Raw genomic sequence first — 26,498 nt, forward strand, 5'->3', positions numbered from 1 at the left:
CGCCGCGGCCCGGGGTGCTGCCCCAGGGCCCCCGCAGCCCCCGCCTTTCCCTCCTCGCTCCCCTGGGGGAGGCGATTTTGTTTCCTTTCGCCGCCGCGGCCCGAGGGCGGGGGGAGGCTCGGCCCCACCGGAGCGGGCCCGGAGCCCGCCGCGTCCCGCGGTCGCCGCGCGCCTCTGTCCGCGGTGCTGAAGGCGGAGGCGGCGGCGGCGGCCCGCGCAACGGTCAAGCAACGGCCGCGCGGCGCGGCGGCGCGCGGAGGGGCGGGGCGGGGCGCGCGCGCTCGCTCCCGCGGGCCGCGGCGCTCGCGCAGGCGCGCCACCCGCCCGTGCGAGTGCGAGGGAGCGCGGGCGGCGCGTGTGAGGGCAGGGCAGGCGGCGGCGGCGGGCGCGCTGAGGCGGCGGGAGCGCAGCGGCGGCGCCGCCAGCGGCACGCGGCCATCCCCGTTATTTCCGGAGCCGGGACGAGGACCGGAGCGGCGGCAGCTCTCCGCGGCGGCAGCTCTCCGCGGCGGCGTGGGCAAAGGCTCCTCCGGCTCCTGCCGCCCGCCGAGGGTTGTTTGCGTTTCTTTGCTCCCGTGGTTGGCTCGCTCCCTCCGGCTGCTCGCCCGACGCGCGGAGGATCTAATTTGCTGGCGAGCGCGCTCCGCGGGGAAGGAGGCAGAGAGAGAAGAAAGGGATATTTCCGCGGCTTTGTGGATGCTCTACTTTTCCTGGAAATGCAAAAGATTATGCATATTTTTGTCTTCCTGGCGCCTGTGTTTTGGGGACTGATCTGGGGGGTCAATTCTAACAGCATACAGATCGGTAGGTGCCGGGGGCCCTCGCTCTGCCCCTTGCCGCTCTCCCTTGCCTTGCCTCGCCCCCGCCGCTGTCCCTCGGGCGTTCGTGTGTGCCGGCGCTCCCTTCCCAAAACCGCGGCCGGCGCCTCCCCCCAGGCCGTGCGCGCCCGTCCCGCGGGCTCCGCCGCGGCAGCCGAGCGCGGGACGGACCCGCAACCCCGGCTCGCCCCGGCCGAGGCTCACGGCTTGCCTAGCGCAGCCGCGGCGGCGGCGGCGGCGGGGAGGGACGCGGCGCCTCGGCGGCCGCTGCCGGCTCTGATGCGTGTGTGTGTTTCCCTGCAGGGGGGCTATTTCCGAGGGGCGCCGATCAGGAATACAGTGCATTTCGGGTAGGGATGGTTCAGTTTTCCACTTCGGAGTTCAGGCTGACGCCGCACATCGACAACCTGGAGGTGGCCAACAGCTTCGCCGTCACCAACGCCTGTGAGTAACGGGCGCCGCGGGCCGCTGCGCGGGCCGGCCGGGACCCCGCGGCGGCGGCGGGGGCGGCGGGAGCGGGGCGCCTGCGCGCGGTGCGGCGCGGCGCGATGGGCTGCGGTGGGCGCTGCGCCACCGAGCAGGTGGGGGAGCCGACGCCTGGCCCCGGGGGTCGGGGTGGTGCGGGGGAGGGGGGGAGCGGCTACGCCCCCCGGGCTGCTCGGTGGCGCTCGGCGACCTGGCACAGGTTTAAAATGGTTCCCGCCGCCCCCGCCGCGGTTCGCCCCACGCGTTACATAAGGCTGCGCGGCTCTGCCCCCGCCGTGGGGCCGGCCGCGGCTCCGCGGGGCTCCGCCGAGCCGGGGGGCGCGCAGCCCAGGCGGGCCGAGGTCCCGCCCACGGCGGCCGCGGGGATCAGCCATTTTGCCCGGCGCCGTTCTCCATGTTACAGCGCGTCGCCCCGCCGCTCCCGCAGGCCCTCCGCTTGGCGGCCGCCGTGACGGGGCGCCGGGGCAGCAGCCCGTCCTGTGCTCGCGGCCCCCGCCGTGCGTGGCGCGGCGCGGAGCGGCGGTAACGGCGAGGGGCGCCCGGCGGCGCTGCGCGCTGGCTCCGCCCGTGGCGGGGCAGGGCCCGGCCCCACGCGTGGCACGGAGCCCACGGAGGCTAAAGCGGGCGCGGCGCGCTTGCTCTCGCTCCCACGAGAGAGCCGTTTTGGTGGTGGTGGGGGGGTCATGGGGGAGCGGGTGCCGTGACTCCCGCTTCAGGAGCCTTTCGGCGGGGCCGAGCGAGGCGTCGAGCTCGTCCCAGGCGAGCGAGGCGGCGGCAAAGGCACCGCAGCCGGGGCTGCGGGCGCCGCGCGGGCCGGGTCGGGTCCCTGAGCGCTGCCTGTCGTTCCCGAGGCGTGGAAGTGCCGCGCTTCTCCCCGGGGCCCGCGAGGTGCTGGAGGCTAGCGATCAGCGAGAGCAATTCCCCTCCACTGGCAGCTCTTTTCTCCCCTCCCAACTCACCTACGTTATGAGGCGATGCCGAAGAGATGCCTTGGCACACCTGCTGCGGTGGGTGGTGCACAGCTCGCCCCCGGCAGCTTTCAGTGGCAGGTGCAAGCGTAGGAGATGCAGTTCACACACAGCTGAAGGCAGAAAAGGTCAGAGCACATAACCAGCCAGAGTAAGGCTGCTTTCCTAATCTTTGAGAGCTGTTTGGGGAGTTCTTGCTTCCTTAGGTCATGAGGATTTCCAGCACCCAGAATTGTATGTGGTTAGCGTTTGCAGGATATGCTACTGGGACTGTCAGTGATGGTGTTGCTTAGTGGTCTAGATGGTGTTCTGCAAAATGTGAGACAGGTCTTTCTGTGTTTCCCTATTCTGTAAAGTCAGTGAAATCCTGAAAATAATTTATGTAAAACATCAGAAGAGTTCTTCCTACTAGTACTAGAGACAAAGAGAGCCACCTGATCTTTGAGAAGGAAAGGAATTATATTTTTCTCCAACCCCATCAAGTTTTGTGTGTGTGCGCGCACATGTGCATTCTTGAGCTTAGCTATCTTCCTTGGAGAAGTCTTACAGTATTTAGATGACCCACGTAGATGATAGGCTGCAGTGATGGGCTTTGAGACTTCCAGCATAAGGGAGTTAGTGCCCACGTTTTGGGTTTCCCTTTGTCTGAACCCAGTCAAAGCAGTTTGAAGAGCACCAAATAATAATGAATAAGCAGTTTGAAGAGCACCAAATTAAGATATGAACAGGTACTTGTTTTAAGACACCTCAGTTATCACTGATGGGTCACTGCAGTTGCCTGTCAGTTGGTTTTGATTGACCAGTGAAGCACATGCCAAAAATAGATGTAATATTTCCTTGATTACCTTGCAAGAAACGTTTGACTCAAGGACAAGGAATTCTGAAGACAAGTATTTGCCATTCCAGGCAAAATTTAGCAGGTGGTTGCACAGAACTGCATGCACAAAGAGATGAGGACAATCCATCTGTTTTCATCTACTTTATCTTCTTTTGGATTCGTTCTTATTTGAAAAACTAAAATTCTGCAGATCCTTCATACACTATTCTGAAATAATAATGTATGTCCAAAACCACCACTATCAACAGTTAAACAATGCAGGCGTAATAAAAGGCTACAGCAATGTAGCATAATATAAAATTGAAAATGCTTCAGTAGTTGTCCAGGTATTTCACTCCCACAAGGTGATCTTCTTTAACAGAAGTAGGGACAGTCACCTTAATAGGACACTGGCCTCAGCAGAAAAAGGCCACTGCTTCTTCCTAAGCAAAACGAAAATTTTTTGTAAAATCTACAATTAAAATATTGCTGCTTTTTTTTTTTTTCTTATCAAAAAGCCCCAAACAAGCCAGCATGCTCTGTGGCAGCGGAAACCCCGCAGAATGCTTTGGGAAACGCCGCTTGTGCGGGGCAGCCCCGGCGGAGGGCGGCAGCCCGGCGGCCAGCAGATGGCAGCCCGCGGCCGCCGCCCGGGGCGCTCCTGCACCCCACGGGCACCTCCGGGCCTTCAGCAGCGGCGGCAAAACTTGCAGCGTGCACCTCCAGCCGCTTAGAAAAAGAGAGGAAAAACCAAAAAAGCCCTCCCTCACCCCAAACTGTAAAACTATTTAAGGGAAAGCTCAAACTTCTCTGCACTGAGCTCATTTACAGAGCAGTCTTTAGATAAACGAGTTGTATTGCCGGTATTACTTTTAAGTTAGGTTTCTGAACTTCCGCAAAAGAGAAGGGAACAATGGTCATCTACTACTGAGGGATGTCTGAAACAATGTAAGATTACTCAATACGTCATTTGAAGGTGACTGGAAGATATGTATGGCAGAGGCTCTGTTCCATAGTGCTGTAGTGGGTAGGTTGCACTAATTCATGTAATGTACCCAACAACAAATAGTCGTTTTAGATTGTGAATGTAAGTCTCGGTCAAAGCTGTGTTGACAGGTCATCAGGAGTGAGTGCTGGGATCTAACTGTAGTTTGATACCTCTTAAGGTGGTGTCATTAGGCAGCTTCATGGTTTTGACTGAGAGATGGTGCAGTCTTTTTGCAGGCTGGTGAACAATTAAGCAAGATGTTCACTGCCATGAGTGTAATTGTATCCTTCAAGAGAAATGGGTTAGACTCATCCCTCTTTGATAATTCTTGGTGATTCAGAGGGTTACAATCTAGGTAGTAAAGGCAAATGTTAACAAAGCAGTTCATTCTAACACAACCTTTTTGAATTTTAACAGCTGGGGCAAAGGTACAGCACTGCAGGTAATTCATGGGGTGGAATTGGAAGTTATCCAAAAAAATTGGACCGTACTGTCCTTCAGCAAAGTGTAACTGAGTCTAGTCTAATTGGAGAAGTGCTGACCATCGGCAACATCAGATTTTAAAAAATTGTTAATTTCATCAAAACAATCAAAGAGGAAACTGTTGAAGATAAAATTCTTTCCTCTTAAAACCACCTGCCCAAACAGGGATAGTTGTGTTAAATATACATGCATATTTATTTTTGCACTGAAAGGGTACTGGAGTCACCTAAAGAGAGTTTTCCTATGGAGTGCTATAAAACCTCAGTAACTGTAACAAGTTTTTCTCATAGTAGTTTCAGCACAGAGGTAATATATGCAAGATGTTGGAAGTTTAATCCTGCTGGCTCAAGTGTGTTGAGCATTTCCATTTTAAATCAAGTCTTACAGCTCTGCAGGGATCACTGCACCATGACATTATGGCAAGGGGATGCTGATTCATGCATAAACCTTAGATCCTTTCATTATATCTTCAACCACCAGCTTTGAAAGCTTATGAATATCTAACATGTTGCAACTTCTGAATCATGACAAAGGTTTTCCCAGCCATTTTGGAATATAATGCTATAGATTGCTTTCTTAAAGGAATAGTATGCAGTGTACTAGTAGAAAAATAATTAAATAGTAACTCAAGAAAATGTATCCTGTAATGGTAGATAAAGGAGAGAGTGAGATCTGTTTATTTGAATTAAAGCTTCTGTGGACCAAGCCCAAATATATTTCACAATAGATGATTAGAACTGATTTTGAAGGGAAGGAGGAATTTATTAAATGCTTATGTTTAGTTTCATTCATATTCCTGGTCCTTCTCATTTCCTTTCCACTATAAAGCATTGCTCAGGCTCAGTAAGCAGGTGTGAAATAGGTTCGGTACCCTGTAATTTGGTACCCTGTAATTAAAATGGGCAAGATCAAATGGGTTTCTTTAACAAAAATGATGCGGTAAAACCAGCATATAACCTAAATCAGGAACTCGTGTGCTTTTCCTGCTCTCAAAATATTTCTTCCCTCAGAATCAGGCTCTGTAGCAAAATTTTAACTTTCTTCTACTACTGAAAGCTATACATAAAGAAACCTGGAGCATTTATTGTGTGACTGCACTGTCACCACTGTACCTCTTTACTCCTGGCTTGCAGAGCATTTTCACACAGCCATGCTCCAGAATCTGGGCAGGTATAAATTTGACAGTTTTGGCTTGGCTACTTGACTTTCCAGATTTTTACTAGGATTATTGTATTAATGTTGTCCGTATATCTGAAATTAATATCTGCCATACTGTTTGGAATATATCTTTCAATACATATTTTATTTTTATAAACTTCCAAGTGAATTACATTTAACAGCAATTTGTGAGGAGCATATCAATCAAGCCTTGCATATATCAGTCAAGCTTATAAGTCAACCAAGTATCAGTCAAGCTCTTTAATATATTTATATATACTTTTATTTATATTTAATATATAAAATGTTACATTTTATACATAAACTAGTAAAAGCTTAAATTTACAGAGGCTTTGATAGGACTATTGACTGTGCATATAGCTAGAGATGTACTTAAGTCCTTGCATGCATAAGACTTACTGTACTAAGCAGGGCTGAAAACAAAGGCCATTGCATTAAGTAATACTGTTACTGCTATTTTTGTTAGTTCTTCTATCAAGCTTCTTATTATGAAAATATTTTTGAGGACTAAGGCATATTTAACAGCTATAAATCTTCCTGAACAGTTGATAATTACTGGGGAAGGAACATATTATTTTAAAAATGTATTAAACAAAAACTGTTCTATTACCATTATGTAAAAAATTAAGATAATCTGTATTATTAATTTTTCAGGCACCTTCTGCTAAAACATGCTTAAATTGTCAAAAAAAATTAGCTCAAGGAAAATACTAAAAAATAATAATTCACTAATGCCTGCTGGTAGGACTAATTTTTAGGAAAGAGAAATGAGGATATAACCCATAGTGTGTATACACGTGTATATGTATAGTGAACAATAGTTCATTTTGGATGTCACATAAAGGAAAAAGCAGGACACTGATTAAACCCTCCAATCCATTTTCTGAAGAGGATTATCTCAGAGCTCTTACTAGTAAGATAATTTATCATTCTAAGTCAGTGTTCTCACCTCTGTGAATGAATTGAGTGCATGAATTACTAATTTTTTATATTAATGGTTCATGCCCATATTCTGGAACCAATGTCTCTGCGCCTGGAGTCAAGAAATGCCAGGTCAGACTGAAAATAATACTGAAAAGATACCTGAATAGTTAAGAATTTTACTTACATATATGAGATTATATATATGCATATGTATACTAATGAATGGACTTCTCGTATGACAGTTAACCGGAACTTTCGTTTCTGAATTGAATAAGATTTTTCCATTATTTAGTAGCTGATCATTACCTTTATCAGAATATGAATACAGTGGCATCTGCTTTTAGAAGACTACAGATGAGGGATTGACTCCTTTATGTCATATAGATTTCTGAAATGTTGTAGGACAAAAGTCTGAATGTTTTTATAGGAAAGAAGTAGCTTTGCATAGCATCATTATTATTTTGTCTTAAAACCTTCATGTTTTTCTATATTGAGTTCATTAAAAAGTCTGCATTGACTACAAATACATATTAGATGTAAGCTTGTTAAAACCTGAAAAAGGGCTTTGATTTAAATAAGTAAGTCATTTCAATAATTAATTCTGTATGGTATAGATGGACAGTAAGGAGTGAGTAAAAGCATCAGACGATCATAGTGAATGCATGTTTTAAAACGAATAAACGATAAGGAGTAAAAGCATATTTTAAGCCATCACATGTTGAACAAATTCATATTGTACCTAGTAAAATCAATAACTGTGCTTAAAACATTGTCATTTATTATATGTAATTACAGAGTGTTATAGATTTATTTTTATTTTTTTAAAACACTACTTACTTTCCTTTATTCTTCTGAATTTAAGCCTGGAATAGAACATTTTTGATGTTCTAATGCAATGTGCCCCCTTCTTTAAAAATAAAAATCCGTAACACATCTTTGATTTTTTTTTTTTTTACATTGTTTTAAGAAATGTTCCTAACTTGGTCAGTTTATGAGGAGATTACCTTTTCTCTCCCAAAATTTCCATTTGGAAAATGCATAGAGAGTTAACATTTCTGTCCTGATTTTGGTCTCATATACAGATATTTAACACATATATCTATGGGTAGTCGTTTCATGAGAGTATAAAAACTTTAGCAATAAAAAGGTATTCATTATCATTCTGCAGCAAAGTAGGGTTCAGCTTCAGTTACTATTGTTTCCCCCACAACTTCTCCCAAAGCTAACTAAGAGAAATTAATAGGATTTTTTGAGGGTAGAAATGTTTTGTGCAGTTCAACTGAAGGTGACAGAATCAGGATTGAGAAATGTCTTTTTTCAACACTAAGCTATTATTTTATTCTATATCAGAGAACAATATTGAAGTCTGTATTCATTAACTTAAATCAGTGTGTGATTGCTTTGTATGCTTGGGTTTCTGTGTCTGTAACTGAATTACCACCCACTTCAGCTACTCTGTGAGTGACTTACTGGGCTTTGTTGCACATCAAAATAGTATCTTCATTAGTTAACTGCAGAAGGTAAATGTGCTTACACTTTCTGTGCTGAAAAGAAAGAGAAAAGAATACTTTTATTTATGATTTTAAATGCACATCTTTTTGCTAAATAGTTTTCCAAGGAAACAGGAGTAGGACAGAATTCCAGTAAAATGTTCATATTGGCCCTGACTCATGAATGCACACCCACACGACTGGTAACAAAGTTTCAAACCTCAATGAGGGACAATGGCTGATGATATGAAATGTTAAATAGGAATCTGAATGCATGCCTTCTATGCTGTCCAACCTTTTCAGTTTAATCTCAGCTTCAGTTATGTAATACTGTGTTTGATTTAAGAGGATGCTGCATTTTCTCAAACTGCTGTGGTTAAGGCTGTCATACCAGTGTAATTTATTTTCAGTAGAAATGTATAAATGTGGGTAAGTTTAAAAATACCACGAAGGGTGCAAAAGATACCTCTGCTTATTGCAAATAGTGTGAACTGATTCTCTTTACACAATTAGAAAATTGCAAGTACCTGATTCTTTCTAAGCACTCAGTATGACAAGTAATTTAAACAGCAATCTGATAGGTAATGTGAAGATTTTCTCATCATCCATGCTGTGAGAAGACTGCTTTTGGAGGTCATTTCAGCAACGGGACTAGAAAGCTCATAGAGTGGTTTTGCAGCTCTTCTGCAGCCTGTAGAAAGGATCCATTTTTTTCTTCTTTGGTTTTCTGCCTTTTATGAATATATATGACTTGTAGGACACTGGTCTATATCCATAAAATGAAAATGCTAATGTGGTTATACCATCCCATGTAGTATGAATCTAAAGTATTTGAACATGTTGCATTCTCCTGGATGTGCAAACAATCTCAGAATGTGTACAAATGTGTGCTAATGAAATAGTCTGTACAGTTCTGAACAAGTCAGAGTAGTTTTTTCAGTAATCTCAAAAATCTCTGAAATTGAGGATGCTGAGAGTCTGCTCACTCAAGATGTTCCTCAGTGGTACTAGTTGTGAGTGTTTTTAGCAAAATGTCTTCCAAGCCAAAATGTTGATTTTTTTGTTGTTGTTGTTGTTGTTGATTTGTTTTGCTTTTCCTTCATATGAATGCAGCAGATTCCCTAACACTTTAATAGTATGGTCTCAGAGGGGATTCTTGGTACAAATGTGGGAAACTGCAAGCAGCAAACTTTTCTTGTAGTTAAGGGCTGACTGTGCCTTGTGCAGAAGTACTGGTACTGGAATTTATTCCAGCTGTAACATTTGAAAAGCTGGGTAAATAATTTGCATGGTGAGTGTATACCAAGCTGATACTTATGTAAGGTACAGCGATGTTCCTTATAGCAGGAGCAGGATTGATCCACACTAGAATCCTAGTGAGCGGTTAGGAGAGTCATCCAGGACGTAACCCAGATATTTCATATCTTGTCCTTGTCAGGCAGGGAACCCGAATTTAACCCTTCGTCTTTCACTTCCCAATTGAATGCCCTGAGTTCTGTGCCATTTTTATTTTGAGGTCTGTCTCCCTCTCTTTCTTTCTGTCAGTCTTCTTCCTTTTTCCTGCCTCTATTCATGTTTGGTGAAAAATCTCAGTAATCTTAACTTTTGTCCTGATGTGGGAAGGGGCAAAAGTAACTTTTAGGTTTTCAGGGGGAAGACAATTTCCTGCCCATCATTATTGATTATGATTAAGCATAGCAGAAAGTAAAACAAAAATATTAGGAAAATTCTAATATATTAATTGAATTAATTGCTCAATAACAACTATTAAGTGACCAGATTTATACACAGTATAATTTTTTGGAAACCATTTTAAGTGAACACCTGGAAACACCATCAGTTAATTGTATTATGTTAAAAAACATTTATAGATATGAAGGATGAGGAAATAGATGAGAGCCGAGTCACTCTATATTACAAATTGCAGTAAGAGTATGTTTTTGATTTCAGTCATATTCTTACATCTGCCACATTTTAAGGTGCTCTCATTTGGTGAGAGGTGATCATGCTGAAATCCTGAAAATTCATGAACATGCTATAGTTTAAAGTAATTAAATTATAACGTGGACACTTTTACTGAATAATCAGATTAGTTAATCCATGCAGCAAATCTGATTCCCATATTTTGGGAAAACAGAATAATAAGGTCAGACTCTGTTTTTGCTTAGTGAAATGGTCAATCTCCCACTGATTCTGCTGGGAGCAAAATCAGATCCTAAATTCATGCTATTTCTTCTTCTGTATAAATGTGGAAGAATGATTTTTTTTTTCTTTCCTTTTTTTTTTTTTGTCTATGGAAAGAGGGGGTTAAACATTTCTGAAAATGTGCTAAAATACTAGAACATCTGTGTGACCCAGATTTTGAATTAGTCCACTGCATTTCTGAAGTGCTTTGACAAGATTCAGTATGGAAACCTTAAATGTTTTAATTTCATAGAAATATGAACTGTTAACTTAGATTAAAAAAAAAAAAGTTTAGTCTTTACTTGTGTAGGTGAAGAGAAAAAAATGTTTAATGTTTGCTCCCTTTCTTTGATCATGGATGTTATTTTTTGGTAACATCTTTGCATAAGTTTGAAATGTTCATTTTTTTTCTTAACTCCTTTTTTTACTTGTAGGAAAATGAGTTTGGCTTGAGTTTATAGAACTCAGCGGTGAACTTCCACTGTAGAAGTGAAGTAAGCAAGCTATATGAGTGCGGATACTGGATATCTAGCAGGTGGAGCATTGAATGTTTTTTTGAACTTATCTCTTTACATCTATTTCCGTATGATAGAACAGGATAGTTTGTGTTCTTCAGGGCCTCCATTTCTGGAGGCACTTTAAATTTACTTGGAAGTAATACACCTTAAGACCCAATTTGTAGTGCTCAGGCTATCCTGGGTGACCTCCAGGTGCTGTTCCAGAAGGCTGTGAGTTTCCTGTAAATCCTATGTCACATCTGGCAGGCTATTATTTGGATGCCTGAGATGCTCTAGAGTGTCCAAAATGGTGCTCAGTACATATACTTAGTAACCTGAATCATTCCCTCAATCTCTTGAGAAAACAGTATGTCTGTAGATACCCAAAAGCTTTTAGAAACTGTGGCTCTTAGACTGTTACATACTGTTTGATTAGTTGCTGTTTGTAGTGGAAAGCATGGGTCATAATAAACTCAAATTTAGTCATTCTAAATAAATGTATACTTTCAAGGATACTATATGTTGACTCCAACAGATTAAAGAGCCTCCAGTATTATTACGCATCTGCTTTTCCTGTTAGCTTTGTCCTTCTGGAGGTGTTAAAAATGACTCACTTCATTCTATGATTTTTATTTTCCGTTCTATGTACAACTGTTTCTGACTTCCTTTTGGACCCATCAATATAATGGTTCAGTTGGTGCTGCAACTACTAACATTAGTTTCTGGTTTCCGCTCTGTGGAATCTCATTTTCTTGAGCCTGTGTTTCTGGCTTTATCTTGTACTCTGGAAACTTGCGTTGGTCAGTTTGCAGTATTTCATTCTTACATGGTATCTGGAGGTGTAAAGGTTGCAGCATGTAGAAGCCATTTTCCAAACTAAATCTCAACTTCCTTAAAAACCAGATGTATTAGGAAAAAAATGTTCTTGGGGGGGTTTCTCTTTCTTCATTTCAGTAAACATTTTAATAACATAGCTCTAATTCTGAAGTTTCAGTTTTTGTTTTAAACAGCTCTCAGAAACAAGTGTTGCTATTTCTGGCCTGTTAAAAAGACTGAAAATAATTGTGCTAATTATTTAATTTTGACACATTGCTGGCTCTGTTGGAAGAAATTTGTGCCTTTAAAATGATCTTTATTTACTAAAAATAAAAATGATTTTCAACCTCATTGCAATCCTGTCAATTTAAAATTCCTAGAGAAGCTAGCTGTGCGTGCAGGAACAGGGTTAGCCTAGTTGTATCACTACAGGTCATTTATCAATGTGCCTATTTTTGTGCACTGTAGTTTAAATATCTTTTGGATGCTTTGGTCTGAATTTGTTTTCTTTCTCCTCTCTCAGAAAAATTCTAGATTTTGTTCCATAAGCTTCCTTTTCTTCCTTTCATCCATACCAACCAACTAAATATACCAAAATTGTGTGTTCAGGAAGCCTATTCCACCTTTTATTAGAATTGTATTCTACGTCTTCAGGTACAACCTTGTTAAGAACTCTTTGCTGAGGGGCTCTCTGCTTTTGTTTAGGGTATAGGTCAGTTGGGTGATAGAGATGATGGTGTTTGATGTAAAGTGAATGTCTTCTGTATCAGAGCTCAAGAGATCTCTCTCATCACCTCCCAAAGCAGGTCCCTAAATGTTTTTAAGAGACCGAAGGAGAGAGAATATGGCTTGACAAGCAAGGGAGAGCTATGCTCTACTGCTGCTGTGGGAGAATTTTGAGAAAAGGATTCTCATTCAGTTCACATGTATCCTAAGCATCCTTCCACACTCTTAAGCTAGAGGTAGGATGTGCACATAGGAGTTCGGATTCTGGGAACTTTGTTCTGTAATCCTTGCTAGTGTTGCATACTTCTGTGGGTCCTTCCCAGCTCTGGTGTCTTCTCTTCAGTTCTCTTCCTTGAAGTAGGCTAATATAGACCAGTCTCTAAAGCAAGTTGGAAACTATGGTGCATAGCACTGTCACATGTACAAGTTGGGAACTGATGCGAGTCTAGGAATGGAGCAAGGCTGGAGGCATCTGTTACCTGCATTGAATGGGAAGAATTAGATGCCTAGGAATGAAATTAGCAACAGTTAGCACCTAACAGAAAAGACATTAAATCAGCTGGTAAGAAAAGACAAGAACAAGCTTCTGAACTGGAGCTTTCTAACTGATGCTCTCAAACTGAAACTGTTCCTCTTCTCTTGGATGCCTGAACACAGCTCTGAGATGAAGGAAGTGGGAGTAATGGCCAGAAGCTTCTTTCTCAGCTATGGGTTTAAACCATCTGTTTATATGGTACTCTGTAGGATGTGCAGTTCTTCCACCTTTCTGTTGAAATAGCCTAATGGTATAGAGTGAGTCTGGGAGCTCAAAAGATGGTGGAAAAGAGGGGCTGTCATTTAGCCTTATTTTTATGGAATACATCTGGGTCCAGGATGGGAAGGAAATCTTCTGTGGGTGAAAAGAGGTAATCAGTTGTAGGATAAGGTCTCCCCTTTTCTTGGATGTGATAACCTTCAGGTTTCTCATTAGAGTGAAGTTCTTCATTCTAGATCTGGGGTAGTGAGTTTGATCTGTACAGTTCTGTATAAGTTCAGCTTTTGCTATGTAGATAAAGATTTCTTCATGTTTATCTGTTACAGAAGCTACATTCATGGACATTTAAGCTAATGGGCATTAAATTTAAAGATCAGGATGCTATTGACAGCATATTTTCCATGAATGTTCCTCAACTGTGTATGTGCTTTTCTCACTCTCATGACAGAACCCAGTGGATCCGTCCATTTTATCCAGAGTCACTCCTTGCTGAAGGAGTTTGTTGGAAAAGGAGAAGAGGAATTGTTTTTAGGAGCTTTTAGGCATTGCTTATTTGGATATAATCTTCATGTAGAGAATGATTACTTCATTCTCTGCTGCATTTCTAAAAAGGGGAAAATAGGAGATAGCAATAAAGCACTCACATTATTTCTCTTTGTTTTTTGGGGGGAGTGGGGTGGGTTGGGCCTGGATGACTGAGCACAAAGAATGGAAGTTCCATTTAAGGGTAAAATGTGTAAGGATAATACTTCATCTTCTAATCACCATTTAGAAGCACATTATACATGCTATATAGTATGCTTACTTTTTCATTAATTGTGTAGAAACAGTAAGCAAAACTTTCCAGGAAAAACAAGGTTACAGACAAGTAAAACAGCCTTGTCAAGAACCAGATTCCTTGTACATAGCGTGAAAAGTGAGCAATTTAAACCTGGAAGTCAGAAAACTCAGGTGAATAACTAGTGATATGCTATTGAATAGCAAACAAGCACATCAAAACAAAAACAAATAGAAGAGCCTTTTTCTGGTGTGTCTGTACTTCTTTACAGGCAGTGTAATAACAGTTATTTGCAAAATCTTATGCAGCCCTCAGGAATAGGTTTGCTGGGCTTTCCTTCAAAGTCTGTTCTGTTGATCTAACTCATTCTGACAGCTACCATAGGGCTGAATCCTGAAAAGTCCAGAGTACCTAGCATGCCGACAACAGTGGTCTTGAACCGTAAAGGCTCAGCAGGGTTGTGATCCCCAGGATTTGGCCCAGCATTCCCTGTGTATTTGAAAAGTGTTCATCCCATTTTAGCCCACCCATGTAATTATGAAAACCAGAATATACGGAAAACATTTGGAGTTTTAAATTGAGAAGATGCTTTCAAATAAGCATTACAGAGAATTCACACATGGCTGAGTGAAATGATAAGCATTATATTACTAAAACACTGATGCTGTAATCCTAATTGTGAGATAATTTAGATCAAGTACCAGAGTGCACCACCTTTCCCTCTGGGTTGAGTGTCCGGGTTTCCTTCCCATGCAGAAGGGTGGGTTTGAAGGGACAGTGTGTGCCCCTGTCATCCCCCAGGTCATAGGCAGGATCTCTTGCCAAGACCCAAGCTGCTCCAGGGGGCTGCTGGGTCTGCTGTTTAGATTTAGCCACTATTAAGCAGAATGCATAGTCCTTGTTAAAATCTTGAAGTTTGTTTCGGTATTGTGCTTAGCTAGCAACATTACCGGTTCTTAATAATTAATTTGGAATATGCCAACTGGTTGGCCTAAGCTATAATTTATAAAAATTCTAGGAATTCTGGGAATTTTCAAAATAGAAATTCCTTTAAACCTTTGCTTTTCCTTCAATACATAATGAAATATTCTTCTGAAGATTTATTTGAAAATGTGATTTGATTAAGAGAAATCTTTTTGAACAGACTAGGTTAGGGAGAATGCCTGCATTACTAAGTTACTGCAAATTATTCCTTCTCAGATTCATTATCTTTGAATCTTTAACCATACATCTGTCTATAACTCTAGCACCTTCTCTGTCTCCTCAGAGATACTCTTTATGTTTCTCTCATGTGAAAATATCTCTGTACCCATCTACTTTTCTTGCTGTAGTGTTTTTTTTCTCTTTCTCAATATATTCTATTTCCAAGTTTCGCTTCCTTCCTCATTTCCTTTTTCTTGATGTCTCCTGACCTTTTTCTTCAGTATATGAATTATCTTGAGTCCAGACTGATTTACTGTTGTAGATAGCTGCAGCTATGATGGAGGCATGCCAAACCATCAGGACTCCCCTGATACTCTGGGAGGATTTAAGCTTAGAGGATTTAAGGATTACTGTTTTCTTCCCATTACTCTCTCCTCATACTGAGTTTCATGGAAGTTTCATTTTTGAGAAATCATTAATTTTGTATCACATCTAGTTATAATTCATTATAAGCTGTAGTTCCATTTTTAAGGAATAATTTCAATTAAGTCATCAGCAATGTGACTGAGTTTTCTGCTCATGTAGCAGTTATTGGTTCCCATAAAAATATAACACCTTAATGGTATTTCTATCAATATTTTGCAATTCTTTTCACAAACTCTTTGACAAAAAAGCAAAACCAAACAAGATCTCTCTCTTCAGAGAGCAGTCAGCTGTACCATCTTGCAGTGATGGTAATTGACTTTATTTTTAAGATTAAAGCAATATCTAGAGCGCAAATTAGTTCTTTATTCACCCTTTGTGGATAGTCTAGAAAATGTGTGCAAGGAGGAATTTTTATAATAGCAATATAAGCTTCTAATGTGTTTTTTTTTATTATTTCGAATTACATATTCTGAAACTCAGAAGTTTAGTAGTAGCATTTAGTTAAAAAAAAAAAAAGTAGTTTATTAAAAAGTAGCTCATTTAGTAGCATAACCTACTGTCTGTTCCTTTGTAACTGAAGAACTAAAAACCAGACTGTAACATTGGAAAAGAGAGATTATCCCATCCTAGTGTTATCTTAGACTTGCTCCTAATTGTGAAAGGTTGCAAGCGGTTGGATCTTAAAGTAGGGACATATGGCAGTCAAAAAAATTCATAACATACATTTTTATATGCTATGGAAAAGTGATTACATGAGTATTTTAGAGTTTTTATTATTTTTGCACTTTTAAAAATAACTTTAAACTTGCATGACTCCAAACATACACAGTTCAGGGAGAACCATTACAAATCTCCTCAATCCCTTCACACTATGTATGTATGAAAAGATATGTGATGGTGATTAAACAATTCACAGTGAGTGAATGTGGTTAAAATTTTTATGAGTATTCATTTAGGATTATCTGTCTGACTAGCATGAGTAACTTCACCTTTGAGATAAACTTTTCTGTTATTTATTTTGCAACTTGCAAGTAGTGTTCTCTGACTACTGGTAATGCCTTACAAGATCTTATCATGTAGTGGGCTAGACCCAAAGTTACTCTAGCTATCTCAGCACTGCAGGTTTCGGTCTGTGCCAGTTAGCACTCCCTCAGCCAATGTCTGGGCATGGTTTAGGAAGAGCACAGGCCAGGAATTGTTTCCAGTAGGCAACCTGGAGGAGGCCACCATATTTTGAAGGGAAGAGTGGTTGGCCATTTGGATGTGAGCTGTCCAACCAGTTGTCAGTGGCCCTGGAGAATGTGTAGTGACCGATCTCATTTATTAGTATAAATACCACTATTGTATTTGCTATTTTGGGATATTAGGGATTTCCATGGCATATTGTAGATGACCTCAAGTACTCTTTTCTGGTTTATCTCCTGTTCATATCATCCCTCTTCTGGAAGAGATGATGTGTCAGAAGCACATTGTAGACATGAGTGAATAGGGACACGTGTCAGGAATGCGTCACTTTGGAATTTGTTGCACAGCAGCCCCAAGGTGGCAAGCGCCATCAACCCAACACAATTAAAGGCAGGCTTGAGTTCATGCCAGCGTGCCAGATTGACTGCCGTCCACTTCAGGAATTATGAGTATGGAGAGGTGGCAGAAGTATCTCTCTTGCCATTCTCCATGTATGACTTGACTATTGCTCTGGAATATTTGAAAATAGGAATCAATATGCACATGTGTGCGTGTTTTTGGTAGTGTGCAAAAGAAGATACTTACAAAATGCAAAGTATTTAGTAGATTTGTCTTTGCATTTAGTTTATTAGAAAGAAATCTCCAGAGGAAGGCATAACATTGCTTTCCTAATAGCATGCTAAAATCCTTTTTCTGGTTGCAATGTTCTGTGGTTTCATGTTGCATTAATTTTCAGTTTTGCTAATTTCTAAGGAAAGTTCACTAAAATGAGAAAAGGAGTTGCCATGGTATCAAGAAACTCTCATACACATTTTGACAAAGCATTCTGAATGTACTGTGGTGGATCCTTCAGGGAAACTGAATGCAGTTTCTTCTTGTGCTTCTCTGGAATCCTTATTAGCATTACCTTCTAGCAATGCATTAAGGTGGCATTGCAAACCCTCGAGCCTATTTCAGATGCTCATGCTGCCAAGTTCAATCCATGTATAAGTTATAGATGTGATGCTTTTTCTGGGAGAAAAAAATGCACTGCTATTTTAAGAACACTCTTCTGTTGTTTGCTTTGCTGTATTCCACCTTGTGTAGCATTAAGAGTCGTGAAATGTTTGATACAAGAAATTGATTGTTTTACTGGGTCTAATTTCATCCTGAGTATAAACAGCAGTGTTTGCATTTTTCTGGGAGTTCTGGGAGTTAATTGTTACAGTGGTGCATAATTCCAGTCTGGGATTTGATATTTCTCCTCAAGAAAAGCAGAAATGGGACTGAAGAGAGGCTTTTTGATATCAAGCCGCCATTTGAGGATTTTTTTAGTATCAGTCAGTCCCTTATTTGCAGTACTGTTTGGTAGGTTTCAAGGCTGTATACGTCTTTAAAGACAGCCCTTTTTTCAAACTAGGCTTTAAAGTGAACTGATTTTTAAAGTGGACTTTGTCTTCAAACTTCAGTGATTCTGTGTTTTGTGTTTTTTTTGTTTGTTTCTGTTACATTATTTTCTGAAAGATTTATTTCACTTTTTGCACAAATTTAACATGTATATTTGCTCTGGGATAAAATGTAAAGTCTAAATACTAATCCTTAGGGAAGAACAATGGAAAAGGAAAAGCTTCTGCCAGTCGACTTGCAGCATAGCATGAAACAGTCAGCTATGAAGTTGAGGATCCTGATTTTGAATTCACACCATTATCAATGAGATATAAATCATATGCCTAATCACCTCATATAAATTGCACCATTACTAATCACACCATTATAAGTCACCGTACATAAGAGACTCACAATCTGATTGTGTATCAGTGCTTTTTCTGAAGTCCTGTTATTGATTCCAAATCATTTCCATTTCCTCAAGTGTATCAAACACTAGTGACAATGGGAGTGTTGAGGATGATGAGAGGCAGTTTAGTGCACTTGAGACATTAAATTTAGACTGGTCTGCATCTGTGAATAATTTTGAGGGATTTGAACTACATAGCCTTTTTTATCAATTACTTTTTGCATCAGATTGCTGTAATATGAAGGATTGCTAATTTGAGACTACTTTGCCTTGTGTTCCAAAAGCCTGTAAATACTTCTATATTTGTAAGCAGATATTAACAGTGATTGCTGCACTTTTAGTAGCTATACAAACAATTTCATGGTAGAACTCTTCAGCAAGTGTAAATAAGAACTAGTTTGTAGTGCAGACCATCATTTGCATCATTTGCTTTACATTCGTGTCTGGATGTCCCAGGAGGTATTGCAGGTTTATTATATTAAGCATTGCACAGCTGTATTGTAAGTGCCAGTCCTTGGCCCAGAAAGTTCACGACTGAAATACACAATGGAGACAGATGAAAAACATTTTTTTTCTCTTTTCCAAATGCAGTGAAAGGGGGGTGAGGGGAGATTAAATTATTTACTCAAGGTCATAATGAATGTCTACAGCAGAACTGGAAATGAGTCTACATTTCCTGAGGGCTGGTGAGAAAACAAGAATTGGGTTTGACAGAAAATTTCACTGTTTTGACACTGGTTTCCTTTCTAATAAGTGAGGGAAAACAACCATTCAGAAATTTCTTATGGATAAGAAAAGGTGCATGGGAGGGCCATTTCTTGTGACTGTTAAGGATTCATCCTTAATACAAAATAACAGATTAACTCTTATATATGTTCTTCTTTGGGGAAGAACACACTAGAATACACAAAACATTGAGCATTCATTTTGTCTGATATATATGTTTAAGAGCTGGTATGAACTTCAACTTGTTTAAAGAATATTTCTGACTTCCGTTTAAAACTTAAGTTTCCAAGTGGTGACATAAAAAGGGATTTGAACTGACTACAGGCAGCCACCAATAAACTCACAATAATAATTAAATAAAAAATAAAGCCAAGAATATTGCAAAATAGATCTTGAATATGAGACCTTTCCTGTCCATGGAATATCAGTCTTCCAAAGTGTGAATTATAATGTGAGTTCTGTGATGTATAATTTGTGTAATGATTAACCCTTTACTTCTTCAGCTAAAACGACTTTTTATTTTCCAGTGGTAAAACTTCAGATGGATTTTACCATTTTTATTTCATTATTGTCAGCAGATGTCTCTAGCAGAGAAGAACAAGGGAATTGAATGTATCTTGTATTGTAAAAACCATGTTGTTCATAGGGGTTTGTGCAGAATCTTGTGTTGTACCAGCAAAGTTCCTTCTCTTTCACAGATGGTCTCCTTGTAGTACCTTTGTGCATGATGAGTTTTTACTGAAGGTTTCCTGCCAGATTTTGCATCATCTTAGATATCCAGAGCCCCAATGACTGCTCATTATTCTGTTTGAAGATACAGGGACTGAGTCCTTTAGTTTTGTGCAATTCTTTAAGGAAAGCAGCATTGAATGAAAAAGGCAGGTGTGAAATCCTGCTAACTTCTGGGCTGGAGGTATTGTTTCTCTGTGTCTTTTACTAGCTGTAAATATGTTTATACAGAGATGGCAGATGATCCCCACCAGGGTGGAAAAATATCTGCCAGCAAACAATAAATGGTTGAATGTGAAGATACTGCCAGGAAAAAAAAAACATAACTAAATAATCTAACAGCCCCGTAAACTTCAGAATGATAAGACCTGTACGTTTGCATACAAATGAAAGATGACCTTTTACTTTGAGGAACACAAACTGTTTTCCTCTCCTAACCAGTCTCACTTCTGCTTTGAATGATTTCAGTTTTAATCACATGTTGTTCATCTGTAACTGGATCATGAGTCATTTTAATGACAGAGTTACTGCCTATTTTATGATGAATTGGGAATAGTACTTTATCATCTGTTGTTGACATCATTAACTTTTATATTTTCCTAGTTGCACTAGTGTCTGTACATCAGTTATGAATATACTTATGGGGAAAACAGTCTTGGGGGGGGGATGTTGCAAGTAGACTGATTGACAGTTCTTGTCCCGTTTCTCATTGTCTAGGAAGAATTCAAATTATTTTTTGGTATTTTCGTTGGCTTCTCGCATTGACCTCAGTTTAGCAGTATCCTTTGACAGACCTGCTAGAAAGCCTGGCTGCGGGAATTCTAGGTACTAGCAGAACCTGGTCACCTGCTGGGGTGAGGCTGCCACAGCTCCATCACCCCCGGTCAAACCGATAGCAAGGCTGAGAATGTGTTCCCAGGATGCACCCACACAAGCACACATATACAACACACACACACACACACACACATATATACACACGTATACCCAGCTGGCCCCACAAATCAACGCAGAGAGAGACACTCAGCACTCATACAGACAGCACCAATGGCCTCAACCTCTTCCCCTCTCTGGCTGATCAGGAGGAAGGTCCTTCAGTGGAACATACATGTACAATGTGGATCCCTCCAGCAACTGTGCTTAGACACTCAGTACACCCAGTAGCTGGTCCCTGGATCCCCAGTCTCCCCAGCTGCTTGCGCCCTGAACATACAAGGCCCTGAGGCCCTCAGCCCCACTCCAGTTGCTGGTACAGACACCCTCTCACACACACGCATGCATGCGTGCTGTGTATTAAATATCCACTTCCAGTATGCACTAGAATGCTTATAGTTAGCGATATAGTGTACTTGTTATTAAAAACAAAGTTTTGCATCCTCTGCATATTTAGATCAGCTTGAAAACTGGTGTGCCAGTGTAATGATCATGAGACATTTATTATACAAAAATGGGGCTCATTTGATTGCAGTTCTTCAAGAAGAATGACTGGTTGTATAAAGAGAAGGACCACGATGAGTCAGGGTTCCTATGAGACTCAGGTGAGCAGGATGTTCCTGGTGTGATATAGTATCTGATGTTTATACTGAAATGAAATTATATTTATTCAGATGTGATGGTGATGCACAGGATAGCTATGATTCCTGTGTGTAGAGAGACAAAGGAAAAGAAATACCTAGCAATCTAGAAAAGAGTGCTGGAGTAAGATGGAGTATACAAATTCAAGCTGTATTTTCTGCTAATTCAAGTTCCATTTTTAGACACTACAAACACAGTGTGAAACCTTGACCAGTAATAATTCTATCCTAGGAGAAATTTAATTTTACTTCCTCCCTTCTAAAAAGAAGCTAATTAAAAGGTTTCACAAAGATAACTAGAGACAGAGCAGGCAATAAAACAGAAAGAAGAGATGTGAAACAGACCTATCCTATCCTCTTAGTATTACTACTTGTAATTGGTCTTGAATTAAATTTGTCGAATCTGTGTTCCTGGATAGCACATCAGTAATGGATGCTTTAATTGCTATACTTCCCTGCTAATGCTAGAACATACTCCAAAATATTGTTGACCTGATGGTCAGAATTCACTCTCTGTTGGTGACATGTGAAAGAGGAGCAGAAGGTGCACCTGTTAAATTGCTTTAATCAGCTAAGTGAAAGTCATTGATTTCTTCCAGGTTCAAACAGATCAGTTGCTGAGGTCTTCTAGAATATTTGGGCAGGTTTTCCTTAAGATTCTTATCTTCTTTTCTCCATTAGTCCATTCTTTACTCTCATTTCTTTCTTTATTTTTGAAGCATCTGGTTAGCCTGGATTGCATTGTTTTTGTAGTCACTTCATTATTCTCTTCAAAAAGGTTGTATGCCTCTAGTCTCACTTATTCTGTTTTTCTGCTAGCTTATTTTCAGATGCCAGCAGGTATTTTGTAATATCAAGTACTTTCTTTTTCATAGTTTCCTTCTCTTTTGCATTTGGTCTTTCTAGAAAATCGAGTGACTGAAGATCTCTTGACAGAAATTTCTCTCCAGAATGTATTTCACTTCTAAGTCATACATTTGTATCTCTAAGTTCATGTACTAAAGTCTTGGCACTGAAGGAGCTAGTGGTTTGCCAAGAATATGATCTGTGGAACTGTTGCAGTGCTGCCGTGTACATACTAATGAAATTTCTGATGTAGAAAACAATGGCTGTTTCTATTTTTTTTCCTGAGCATAATATTGCTGCATTGGTGTTAGCTTTCTCCATCTTTATTACCACTGGAGTTACCCCAAGTCCTGTCTGTGAGGTACCATTTGATATAATTTCCTTATGATCATTGTAATGTTCTACTTTGACTTTGAGGGTGATACAGGCTTCATATTTTGAAAGATCATATTGAGAACCCTGTTGAAGACCATTCATCACTTTCCCTTTCCTTAGTTCCTAGTTTTCAGAAACTCATTGTGAATTTCTGCTAATGTAGATAAAATTCTTGATAGGGAGTTTAGCATTGCCGACACCATTTAAGAGGCTGATGCTCTTACCAGCTGTGTCTCTTTCACACTATTTGAATCTGACCTAATGCCCCCTTCCTGTAATTAACTTGCTCTGAAGTGATCTGCGTTTTGCTATGATTTGGTAAAGGCTGGCATACTCTACATCTTAGGAGTTAGGGTTTAAAGAGTTTTGATGGGTTCCTTTATGAGACTGTCATTCACTAGATGTTATCCGTGACGACTTCATCTTCTGTCAGTCCTTTTAGTATTTCATACTCCTTTTCTATGAAATGTAGGCAATATACCAGGAAGCACCAAATTCACTGCAAGCCCTGTCTTCCCAAAGGGCTAATTAAAAAGATTGCTTTTCTCCTCTGACTAACCTGACTGACCTGCCAGTAGCTGGATTGAGCATTTAGTGCCACATATGCACTTGTTGCAGGGATTTGTCGGTGGTATGATCACCGACATAGGCTGCAGTGTTCCTGAAATAATTATGTCTGAGTTCTACTCACATTACACCTGTGATTTTTCTTCTTTACTGAAACCACTCAGCTGAACCACTCAGTTTTTTATTAAAATGATACTGAAATGTGCCATACATGGGAAATGGTTCTCCATTAAAGATTACATTGTTAGTGATAGTAATGGTGGTTCACTGCTGTCACTGCATTTGTAAAGTTGATTTTCCAGTGGTAGATAGATAAATACACTATGCCTTTGAACACAAACAGAAGTCTTAATTTCCTCTGTTGTAAGTGTCTCTCATTGAAGGACTTCTATTAATTCTAATGATTTCTAAGGTAAGTCCCATTATTGTTTTTATTGCTGTGTGCTTTACTTAGAAATCTAGAAAAACATTTTGCTGTTGTACTCTTGTTGACCCAATCTATGATGTGGGTGTCCTCCTTAATCTGCTAGTGTGACTCATCTAGACGTTGCTGGTGTCATGACACAGACTAGTTCTTTCTTTTCCTGTATTGTAAAGCAAAGACACTGCTGCCTTGTGTGTTGTTATCAAATAGAACGGGTGTTTCTTCTGCACAATTTAGGACAGTAAGTCCCTTATAGCTGTCCTGATCCTCATTCTGTATTATAGCTGGAAAGAATACTGCATCATTGCTGAGAAGCTGCTGTTCTCAGAGGTCGTCTTCAACTGGAAGCACTACAGTTTTTCTGTGTCCTTTAATATGACATGAACTCAACCACTTTCAGGACCAAAGGTTGCCTAGCCCTGCATTAGAGTTCTTTGCCTCTTCAATGATTAAACTGTCCAGCATGAGAAAACAATAATGAATATGCAATGAAGTCTTTTAACTGGATAAATTACACTTTTCCAGTGATGATTATGTAATTGTTAGTTCTTGGCTTTGCCCTTATCTTTCATAGGAATTCTTCTCTCACTTTTTTCTGTTTCATCTGCTTCCCTCTTCCATTTGCAATTAAGTTTTTGCCTTTCTTCTGTGCATTCTCTTTCTTTACTTACAGGAAGTTATAGTAGCTCAGTCATTCTCGTCATAAACATCTTCACATTGTGGAACGAGATAAGTATAAGATACATCTAAGGGCACTGAAAAAAGCCTATAAAGTGTACAGTCTGCCATGAGAACATTAGGGCGTGGGTTATCTTTGATCTAAGCTATAGTGTATTGATTTAACTTTTAGACCGCTAATTAACATTGTGACTGCGTGGCCTTTATTACAGGCTTTGAAAGCAAGTCTGATATTTCAGCTAAATTTTTTTTTTACTTTTAATGAAGGCTTGATTTCTTAAGGAGAATTGCAGAATAAGAGTATCCACAGGAAAGTTATACTGTCATAACAGGAAGTGTTATTAATTCTGGTATAATATATGCTGGTAATATCTCTTTAAATACAAGTTCTTAGATAAAAGGTTATATTATTATTTTAAGATATTGAGAAGGGGATTTTTTCAAATATCAAATATCGCTCTATGATATAATACCGAGGGGGTTAAACATAAGGAAAAAAAACTCATAAAAGGCATGGCAGATGCCATGCAGTAACTGCAGCTTAACATCCATTAATGATAGTGGGTAGGTTAAGACTTTTCCAGTGATTGAACTCTGAGATGGTCTATGCAGAGAAAATTAAGATGGTTTAGGTAAAGGCATAAAGTTAATGTGCATTTCAAAACCTCTGAACAAGGGCATGCTCTAGCAAACTAAACACCCTTCATTTCTGTATGTTAGTGCCTAAAGAGAGTTTTCATGTGGTTTATGTCATTTAATGTTACAGCGTTTGCTGTTTGGGCTCAGCTCTCTTCATGAACATAAGACTTCTTCATGATTGGTGAACATGTCTAGTAGAAGATGCCAGTGGGTCAAAGAGACGTGGTCCTGCTCTGGAAGGAGAGTGACTTAGATTAGAAGATCTTTCAGTCTCATTCATCTCTACTGCCCTGATTTTGTACAAAACTGGTAGGCAGCTCCTGTCGAAAAGTTGGCCATTTAGACAGCTTAGTCAGAACTCAACACTGGGTGCGGTGCTACCATGGTAATAATAGGAAGGATTCAAAGATTAAAGAGAGCAAATGAACCCATGGAAGAGATTGAAAGCAAGAGGAAACGAGCTATTAAACCATTCTTTAAATAAATCATTCTTTAAATCGTCACTTTAATGCAGTCTTTCAGTCTAAATCCCCAAAAACCTGAAACAGAGTAAGGTTTTTAATGGAGTCTGTGTGATTAAACACTCCTCAAGCCACGTTTTTACATAAAGGATGAATAATGTTTGAGATATACTTTGCCTAAGGTAGTTAGAACATGCTTGCTCAAAATTTGACTTTCATGGTTGTCATTTGAATTTGTCAAGGAAGGCTGTGAATAGTTACATTTACATAAACAAGGTCACTTGTCTTCCATATTTGTGTGTTAGTGACAAAAATGGAAGATGAACCAGGTTAAACCTTTCACCATCAAAAGTGCTTCTTAACCTTTTCTGTTGTATTCCTGCTCCATATTGCTCTGAACTTATGTTTTACATTTCTTATGGTTATTCGTCTAATTCAGCATTGTCATATGTGGAATGTAATACTGTATTTCTCTGAAAGCTCAAGTAATTGGGACTATTTATGGCAAATAATTGATTAATCTTAAAATTGTATAATTTGACAGGTCATTTCCTCAACTAGGATATTTTACAACATATTCTACCTTTTTAAACTAGCAAAACCAACATAAAATATTTTATGTTTTTAAGCAAAAGAAAAATCCTACCTCCTTTTGGTTTTAGCAACGATATAATGAAGCATATATATGCAGTATTTTAATGTACAACCTAAATCAATGATGTAATTCATTCATAACAAAAAAGAAATATAGTCCTTTTAATTTACTTTGAAAATATTTTTGAATTATCTTTCAAATATATAATGTGTGCGTATTTTTATGCCTTAAATGTAGATTTCATAGTCAGGAAAACAAACCTCATTTGTATATTACAATGCATAATGTTGTCCGTAATTGTTCTTGGCACAGTTTTCTACCTGCATGACTTTTAAGATACCGTATCTACATGATACATGCAGTAACTTCAAGCCTCAGGATACTGAGTTAAACAGAAAAGGAGGAGAGGATGTGCCATATTTCTGACTTCCCACAGCCTTTGTTTTCT

The 26,498-nt window shown here is 40.3% G+C and overlaps 1 protein-coding gene across 8 annotated transcripts in view; it reads left to right on the plus strand.

Moving 5' to 3' along the window:
• The first annotated feature begins 369 nt into the window (after positions 1-369).
• GRIA2 (glutamate ionotropic receptor AMPA type subunit 2) overlaps positions 370-26,498 on the plus strand; it is a 96,000-nt gene continuing 69,871 nt past the window's right edge. For 7 of the 8 annotated variants that reach the window (XM_067297848.1, XM_067297850.1, XM_067297851.1 and 4 more), the window contains exons 1-2: positions 641-804; positions 1,122-1,262. In XM_067297848.1, coding sequence (XP_067153949.1) covers positions 717-804; positions 1,122-1,262 — 229 coding nt within the window. In that variant the 5' untranslated portion in view covers positions 641-716. Of the gene's footprint in view, positions 805-1,121; positions 1,263-26,498 lie in introns of all 8 variants that reach the window. The other variant, XM_067297853.1, reaches the window with a different exon arrangement.

This window comes from Apteryx mantelli, chromosome 5 (genome assembly GCF_036417845.1).
Source record: "Apteryx mantelli isolate bAptMan1 chromosome 5, bAptMan1.hap1, whole genome shotgun sequence".
In the NCBI taxonomy this organism is placed as follows: domain Eukaryota; kingdom Metazoa; phylum Chordata; class Aves; order Apterygiformes; family Apterygidae; genus Apteryx; species Apteryx mantelli.